The 9,413-nt window shown below is 43.9% G+C and overlaps 1 protein-coding gene across 8 annotated transcripts in view; it reads right to left on the reverse strand.

Annotated features, from left to right (window-relative positions):
- The window catches only part of EML5 (EMAP like 5), a 104,558-nt gene extending 96,579 nt beyond the window's left edge, over positions 1 to 7,979 (reverse strand). For all 8 annotated transcript variants that reach the window (XM_079769178.1, XM_079769177.1, XM_079769179.1 and 5 more), the window contains exons 1-2: positions 7,420 to 7,979; positions 515 to 674 (exon numbers count right to left, since the gene is read on the reverse strand). In XM_079769178.1, coding sequence (XP_079625304.1) covers positions 515 to 674; positions 7,420 to 7,616 — 357 coding nt within the window. In that variant the 5' untranslated portion in view covers positions 7,617 to 7,979. The remainder of the gene's footprint in view (positions 1 to 514; positions 675 to 7,419) is intronic.
- Positions 7,980 to 9,413: the final 1,434 nt, after the last annotated feature.

A 9,413-nucleotide genomic window follows, 5' to 3' on the forward strand; every position in this document is an offset into this window, starting at 1 on the left:
TTGGGAACTGATTAGTAAAGTAAGTGAAATTTTAATTATATCCTTTGTTTTTAACTTTGATTTTTGTCTAGAAACAGTTCATATAGAAACTGCCTTGTTATTTTCAATAAAAAATGTAATTTTAATAGAAAACCTTATAATAACTAAAAATTAAAATGTATACAACTCTACTTAAACTTAATTTTCCTAAGATGTCTTCCATTTGTCCTATCAATATACACAACCTGGAAAAGAATTATGTGTAAAATTTTCTAGACCAACCAGGTAATATTCCACTGCATCAGAATCTCTTTAGCTTTCATGATAGTAATTAATTTAATTGAAAAGTTCTTGAGAAAATTAAAAAACCTCACTGTTCTCATATATACCAACCACTCATCCTACCTATCCACTTCTACCCTTGAACAAATACTTTTCATCATGCTTTCTGGTTTAATATTCATAGATTTATAATAATTTCTTATAGTACACATTCTGAACACAGTTACAAAAAGAAGAAAAAATTATCACATACCTGGCCATCTAAGTCGAATGCTAAACAAGCTATACCATGTGTATGAACATCCTTCAGAACTGATATGGTCTGTACCGTGTATGAATCCCAAACACAGATATAAGGCTCTTTCCCAACTTGTCCTGTTGCTACCAATACTCGTTCAGGATGCAATGCAAGGCTGCAAAACAAACAAGTAGAAGACTTAAAATTGGTTATAGAGATTTTATAATATTTGGTATACATAACATATATCAATGTGAAAATTAGACTTTACTTATCTATTTAAAATAATTAGATTTAAATAAATAACCTCTATAAAAATCCAGGCTAAGAGTTACTACTTCAATAATACATGTGATAAACAGTTAATGACAGACCTCCTAATCCCTGTGATATGATACAGTGTGTATAAACTTCTCCAAAAACAGAATGTTCACAAGGATCAACTGAACCACAGCAACAAATCAGTAGCAACCCTACCACATTCCATTCTCTCCGTTGGTATGCATCTATTTTTAAGCCCTCTTTCCCATTTTACTCCTTTATTGGATAAAGTTAGACCATATCTTTAGTGCCAAAAATAGTATTAGTAGCACTCCTACAATAACATTAATATTAAAGTACAAATCACATTTTACAAAACAAAAAGTCACCCATAATTCATAGAAAATAATCTACGAATCTTTAAATATAAGACAAAGACCTAACCATTGGTAATGATTTATATACATCAGCAGAAGACAGGGAATAAATATAAATTTCTCCTTGATAAATTTTTCTACAAGTAGATTTAGATGATGAGATTCACCTTTGAGAGGAAAAAATAAATGGCATCAGGGTGGAGGATGAATGAAAGAGGGAAAAGTTAGGAGGGTATTAAAACAGAATCAACTGACTGGATATAGGGAGAAAGGGCAAGGAGACGGTCTATGATAACTCTAGGGTTTCTGGTTTGAACATCTGGATGGCTTGGGATGGTAGTCAACAAGTCAAAACATACTAAATGAATATTGAAAGAGAAGGTAAGTGGAAATAAAACTTAGTTCAACATATTGAAGTCAACCAACATATCACATTAATAAAGAACAACAAAACCCCATACATAGAAATAGATATAGAAAACACATTTGACAAAAATCCAACCCCTTTTATGATAAAAATACATAACAACCTAAGAATTTTAGAAAGAGAACTTCCTAAATCTGATTAAACCCACTGCTAACATCTGGCAACCACCAAAATGTTCTCTGTATCCATGAGACTGTTTCTACTTGTTCATTTATTTTGTTTTTTAGATTCAACAGTTGATCGATATGTGTTTATTGCCATTTTATTGTCCATATATTTTTTTAATCCGCACTTCATTAAAATAAAAAATTTCTGCTCTGTGAAAGACAATGTCAAGAGCATTAAAAGACAAACCACAGACTGGGACAAATTTTTACAAAAGACACATCTGATAAAGGACTGTTAAAACTCAACAATAAGAGAACCAACAACCCAATTAAAAATTAGACCAAAGACCTAATGGACACCTCACCAAAGAAGATATACAGATGGCAAATAAGTATATGAAAAGACACTCCACATCACGTCATCAGGGAAATACACTGCGAAACAATGAGACTCTACTACATTACCTATTTGAATGGCCAAAATCTGAAACACTGACAACGCTAAATGCTGACAAGAATGTGGATGGAACAACAGGAATGCAAAACATTGCTGGTTGAAATGCAAAATATAGACACTATGAAAGGCAAGAGGTTGAACCATCCACACCTTGGCAATGATGCAATCCAGAATTCTTACCTCACATCCAACCCATCTCTTTGCCTTATCCCTGTATTCCCCAGCCTCTGGATTAAAGTAAAATCATGTATTGTCACCCTGACTGTGAAGGACATGGTAGTCTTTAGAGTGAAATCTGAATTGACACCTCCTACAATCGCAACCTCTTGCTTGCCAATCCAGCTGTGATAAACTGCCTATCCCAGAAGGAAAAAAAAAAAAGTATTTTGTGGTGTAACAATGAATCAAGCCTGCCTATGGCCTCCAAAATAGCTAGATCCAGAGTGTGATGTCCATCTTCAGTCCCATACCCACCCCCTCATTCTAGCAGTCAATCAGCACCAAAGAATTGTTTAGTGTTGAGATGGATATGCATGCCAGAGTCATGAGGTGAGCACTATATTTTTTAACAATCGAATCCACCTTTAAATTACATTGGCCCACAGAGGGTGATGCTGTCGCTACGATCCAGGAGCTCTTAAGGCTTTTGTATTCGTTCTTGCTGTCTTTAGCCAATAGGGTGATGCCACATGCCGCCCTATAAGTAGAATAGATACCACTGTAACCAAAGCAGCTTGTTTACACTGGTTAGAGGTAATCCCTCACAAACCTATGTGTCTCAGAATATTGACCCATATTGAAGACAGGATGGACGATACCTGCTGGCATAAAGAGAAGCTAGTCAGCTATTAGTGGCTGCTCCGTGCGTGGCTGGTGGCAGCACGTGGTCTCAAGTCCTACAAAACACAGTATCTCAGTTACCATGTCCTGACTGGACATAAACTTAGGGTGTTATTTCAACGGTCCATGAAAATACATCCACTTTAGAATTTCATAGGGTGGAAATGATCTGTCCTTCTCATAGGCACTTATATGCCCTATCAGATGTTAACGTGTTGGATATTTGGTCTATTTCTGACTGCAGATTCTGGCTCCAAAATGGAAACTTATTAATGGACAATCCTGGACTTTCCACAGTCCAAATCGCTCATCCAAACCCACCGCACCTGTTCCATAATACTGTTGAAATCATCACCTGAGCAGTGGGCTACACTTTACTTGATACCATCCAGGATGCACGTATAATTTTGCCTGTTAAGTGAAACTCCCAGGTTCCCATTTGGTGAGCATTTTTCTGGATTGATGATGCAAGACATCTGTGTTTTAGTGTTTCCAGCCCCTGATGATACTGAGCACATCCAGCAAGAGAAAACCAGAGTTAAGATTGCTTTACTTGGTAATAAATTCCAAACCGGGATTTTGGAAGGGAGAACTTAAAAGCAAGAGGCCCAAAATTTTAAAGTGGTTTCAACACTTAGCAGATTATCTACATTGTTATATAATGCATAACAGTAATGAATGAATTTGGCCCCGAGTTTTTCGAGGCTGACTTCCTAGCCCTCCAGCTAAACACAGGTTATTACTATATCTAGAGTAGTGGTTTTCAACCCTGGCTGCATATCAGACTCCCGTGTCTAATAATAAGCAAATTATACCTGAGACCCACCCTAAACAAATTAAATCAAATTTCTAGGGATGAGACTCAGCCATTGGTGGTTTTCTTATGTTTGAGTTATTTTAACTCTCCAAGCCACTCTAATATGCAGCCAGGGTTGAGAATCAGGAATCTAGAAGCAGTGGTTTTTCAAACTTTATAATACATCTTTATCACCTGGAGATGATTAACATGGATTAACTGCTGGGCCCCATATCCAGAGTTTCTGATTAGGCCTGGGGTGAACTCTGAGAATTTGTAGTTCTAACAAGTTGCCAGGTGATGCCAATGTTGCTGATTAGAGGGCCACACTTGGAAAACCACTGATCTAGATAGAGGGTGCTTGTCAAACTTCAAACTACAGTATGTTTACAATCAGCTGAGCATGTTAAAATTCAGAATCTAATTCAGTAGGTTGGGTGGGGTTGGAGATCTCCATATCTAAGATGCTCCCAAGTGATGCGGAGGCTACTGGTCTGAGGACCACATGTTTAAGAACACGGATCTACAACTGCCAGCCATGTATCATTTTTTTAAAATAACCAAGTAAACTAGAAGCTGCGGGGACAGATCTTGAAGGCCAGTTTCGTCTTTTGGAAGATATCTTTCTGCTCCCCTTCCCCCTTCGCCTGATCACCTGAGCATACAGTCTCCTGGAGAGTCTTGTGATTACAATATGGGATGGGGCAAAAGTAGGTTTATGGCTGTGAGTATGCAAACACGAAGTTTATTCTTGTATTTTTATTAATTACTAGAGGCCTGATGCACAAAATTCATGCAAGGGGCTCGGCCCTTGCAGCCCCGGCTTCGTCCGGAAGGTCGTCCGGATGGTTGTTCTGCTGGTCGGTCTAATTAGCATATTAGCTCTTTATTATATAGGATTGTATTATTTTCCATATGAACAACTGTAACCCTACTTTTGCCCCCAACTTGTAAAAATAAGAAAAAGTGACCCTAAAATTCCTATATTATTTCTGACAGTGAAACTAATTTCTGTATAAATCAGTATTGACATAAATACAATAAAGGATAAATTACTAGAGAAGTATAGAGATACATGGTAAAAAAAAGTAAAACAACAAGCAACATGGACAAAATGATGTCAAATGGCACCATCATTTGCAATATTAGATGTAGTAAAATGACAGAAAAACTGGTAAGTAAATGATAAACTGGTTTTGATTCATTCTTTACGAGCACTATAGCATTTACAGTTTCAGAACATAAAGAAAATAACCTGCTCATTCCGTTTAGCCCCAGACTAAGTCAGATTTGACCAATAAGTTTTACCTAAATTTCAAGCAAATATGGAAACAAAATAGATGATAAAAAACAGTAAACTTTTTATTACTAAGGCTAACATATCAACAACACTGTTTTCCACTGTGCATCACATTTATGACTATTACATTTTTAGCTATGAAATAGTTGAAAATTATTTAAGTACTGTCTATATTTATATTTCAAACACTGAACTGAAAGAAAATGAAAAAGTCTGAACATTTGCCTGATCTATTTCACAAACAATAATGATCTGTCATTGTTCGAGATGAAATTTCCAAAGCCCTTCCACTGATTCCTAATCTATGTTCTTAGTACTGTATTCAATTTGTGCCACCAATTTCAAGATGCAATATGACTCTGATTTTACTATCCCATTGCGATTTTTTCAGGAAACCTTTTTAGTGTTATAAATTGTTTTAAGGATAAATCTTTTTTCTATATAAAAGTAACTTGCCATTTTGCAATATTGTGAGACAATTGGTTGTGCAACTACATCTATCTATAGATCTACCTACCTACCTACCTACCAATATGAAAGGAAAGCAAAAGCATTACCTTCCTTAGAGTTTACTGAAACACAATTCTAAAATTTCAAGCAGTGTGACATATGACATAACTTCTACTTACTACTGGATGCACAAAAACATAGTGCCCCATCAAATAAATCATATCTAGATTTCAAAGACCCTCATACCATCCTGCTTTCAAATACCAAAGAGTACACACAATAGAGGTACACTCTGAGAAGACTTCAAAATCCTTCACACCTCCCTCACCTACTGAATTCAGCCTAATAAACTGAGTACCTGGAGGATACTAGGTCAGTGGTCAACAAACTCATTAGTCAACAGAGCCAAATATCAACAGTACAACGATTGAAATTTCTTTTGAGAGCCAAACTTTTTAAACTTAAACTTCTTCTAACGCCACTTCTTCAAAATAGACTGGCCCAGGCCGTGGTATTTTGTGGAAGAGCCACACTCAAGGGGCCAAAGAGCCGCATGTGGCTCGCGAGCCACAGTTTGCCGACCATGGAACTAGGTAAAGTTATTACCTATCCCCTGTACTGGGGGTGACCTAACACATGGAAAAGAAAAAAACTGTCAAGGATCATGAAAAAGAGAACTGGCGTGAAGTCCACTCTTGGGATTAATAACAACAAACACACAAATGAACCCAAAAACAACCCGATTCCCTATTCCACAATCTCAATTTTTGCTCTCCGTACCTTTACTCCATCTTACCCTACTACCTTGTGCTTGTCCCAGACTCCTTTTCCCTCTTACAGATCAGGGACGTACACACAAAAGAAAAGAACTTTGCCGTTGATGGAATTTATGTTTCTTGCCTGTAAGACACCAAACCCAGATACTGGATTTGAAATGCCCAATTTAAATCCCGTGGAGTAACCAACTCCAATCACGGAGTTTCTATTAAATACCCAGAAGCAGCACACAAACACATTCTCAAAATAGTTGACACGTCGCATGCTGTGCTTGAGGCAGTCATCAATGGCCTTAGCACAATTTCTGCAGCTTTCAACTTTGCCACAAAAGTTTCTGTTGAGACACCGACGGAAACTTACGTTTCAAATACACCATTCACCAAAGAAATGTCAACAACTAATTCACCCAAAGGAGAATTAAAATGCAAAACAAACCAAAACAAAAATGTAATGTAAGCCAAAAATACAAAAGTAAACTTATTTTAGGGGTACTTGAAAGAAGAGAAAACAAGGGAATTGGGAAACGGAAGCTTCTTTCAGATTGCAACCTACTCCCAAACTGCCTTTGGGGGTGCAAATGTCAATCTGGAAAGAACTGCCCGGAGGTCGCCGGGGGTTTCTTCTCCGTCTGCTGCTCACAGCCGCCGGCGAAACCTGAACTCGCCATTGCGGCCCAGGGGTGAGCGCCCGCCGGGAGTCCGCCGGGGCGCGCGCCCGGGACCAGCCTCCAGCTCGCGGTCCCGGGTTTCGATCCGTTCTCTAGTAAGGACTTCCCCACCGGCGCTTTAAGAATTCGTTGAATCAGAAATCTCGGGCGGGATGTAAAGGAGTCAATTGCTCCCTAAATAACCTTTTTGCAGTTTCATGAATGTGGGGGGGAGGAGGATACCGAGCGCCGAACGCCCGGTGACCCGCGGACTGGGTGTCCCCGCCCCGCCCCGCCCCGAGGGAGACCGGCGCCCCAGGATGGGGAGAGGCGTTTGCAGGGGAACGGGCTGTCTCCGCGGCGATGCTCCCGGCTGCACCGGGTCACCGCACCCGGGAGGTCGGCCGGTGCAAACGCCGCCAAGGGTTCCCGGCGGGGACGGCGGCGCCCCCTCCCGCCCCCTCCCGCCCCCGCGCCGGTACCTGATGATGTCGTCGCTGTGGCCGCGGTAGAACTTCTGCCGGTGCTCCCGCGGGCTGTACACCACGCCGACGCCCGCCACGAAGTACACGATCTCCTTGGCCGCCGTGTAGTAGAGGTTGTTGCGGCACTGGTGGCCCCGATAGCCGTACACCCACTCGAGCCGCAGGTGGCAGCTCGGGGCGCTCCGGGCCGCCATGTCGGGGCGCCCCCTCCGCCGCTCCAGCTCGGGCCCGCGGCGGCGGGAGGCGGCGGCGGCGGCGGCGGCCGGGCGAAGGGAGCCCCCCGGCTGGCGGCCGGGACTCGCCGCCGGCCGCGTCCTCTAAGCCGCGCGCGGCAGGTGCATGTCGCTGCTCCGGGCCGCCGCCGCCGCCTCAGCCCACGGGCGGGAGGACCACCCTCGCCTCGCGGAACATGCCGAGGGCCGTCCAGGGGGTGCCGCGCGCCCGTCCCCGCCTCGGCTCGCTGGTCTCAGCCCGCAGCGCCCCGGCGGAGACGCAGCCGCGCGAGGGCCGCCGCCCGCCTCCACGCCCCAGCCGCCGCCCGCGCTCCCGGCGCCCGGCCCGAGCGAGCCACCTGCGGCGTCCGCGCCCCGCCGCCGCCGCCGCCCGGTCCCGCTGCCCCGCGGGCCCGCGCCGCGCGCCCCCGAGCCCAGAAGCCGGGCCTCGCGCGGCCCCGCCCCCCGCCGCCGCCGCCGCCGCCGCGCGCTCGCCCCGCCCCTCCCAGCGGGGAGCCTTGGGAACGCGGCGGGGTCCCGGAGCCTTGGGAACGTCTGGGGGTCGCCGCTCCTGCGCCGTCGCGCTCACCCGGCGTCGGGACCCGCTCCCCGGCGGCGTGGCGAGCGACCCCGGAGCCCAGACCGTGTCCCGCCCGCGCGCGGGGAGCTGAGCCCCCGCGGGGACGCCCAGGCCCCGGGGACCCTTGGCGACCCCGTCCCTGCCGCCGGGAGGACTCGCCCGGGAAGCGTCGCAAGGCCCGGGTACCAGGCCTGGACTGCATTTGTGCCGGGAGAGGCAGCACCAGGATGCTAACCTCTTTTTTTTCTTCTTTTTCCTTCTGATTGTGTGTGTGGTGCGTGTGTGTGTGTGTGTGTGTGTGTGTGTGTGTGTGGTGTATGTGTGTGTGTGTGTGTGGTGTATGTGTGTGTGGTGTGTGTGTGTGTGTGTGTGTGTGTGAGTGTGTGTTTCTTGCTGTTTCATACTGCTCACTCCACCAGACCTTGAGTGGGGATAAAACCTGACTTCCTAACTGTACGTTTTCTCATTTGTGTAGGTGACCTCAAAGCTGAAGGAATTTAGGTCGTAAAATAACACGCCAGATCCGATTTGTTAACACATAGCAATGGTACCTGGATTTTTAAATATTTCTGTTTTGAACACCAGTACTTGATACTTCTTGCATTTTAGTAATGGCTTGGATATTGTGATCCTGGAGGAACGCCCCACGAACAAAAGTCCTGGCGGCAATGGATTCCTGGCTATGTCAGTTCCCCTGGTACTCAGTTTTCTAAGTGACCCCTTTCCCATGGAAATATGGCCAAGTTTTAAGTGCAGAATGATAGCCATGAGGTTTACAACAAGAAATATTAATAAAATACAAATATGAATCCTCCCGTGTCTAAAAAATCACTGTTGTTGGTTTCCCTGGGAAATACTAAAACTTGGAAATCTGACATAAGCTAGAATGAACAATCCTTTCAAGTAAGTGACTGCTTATGCTCTGTCCATTGTTTGGAGCAGCATCAAAATGTTGCAGGTTTGATTCCCAGTCAGGTTCCAGGTTCCATCTCCATTGGGAGGCAACCAATGGATATTTATTTTACATATTTAATCTCTCTCTCTCTCTCTCTCTCTCTCTCTCTCTCTCTCTCTCATCAATAAAAATGCCCTCGGGTGAGAATATTTTGAAAAGTGACTGCTCAAAGGTGATGATTCCTATATGGTACCCATACCTTGGAATGGATGTTACACAGCCTCTACTTCCTCAAAGATGCAAA

The sequence above is a fragment of the Cnephaeus nilssonii genome, assembly GCF_951640355.1.
Source record: "Cnephaeus nilssonii genome assembly, chromosome: 4".
Taxonomy (NCBI): domain Eukaryota; kingdom Metazoa; phylum Chordata; class Mammalia; order Chiroptera; family Vespertilionidae; genus Cnephaeus; species Cnephaeus nilssonii.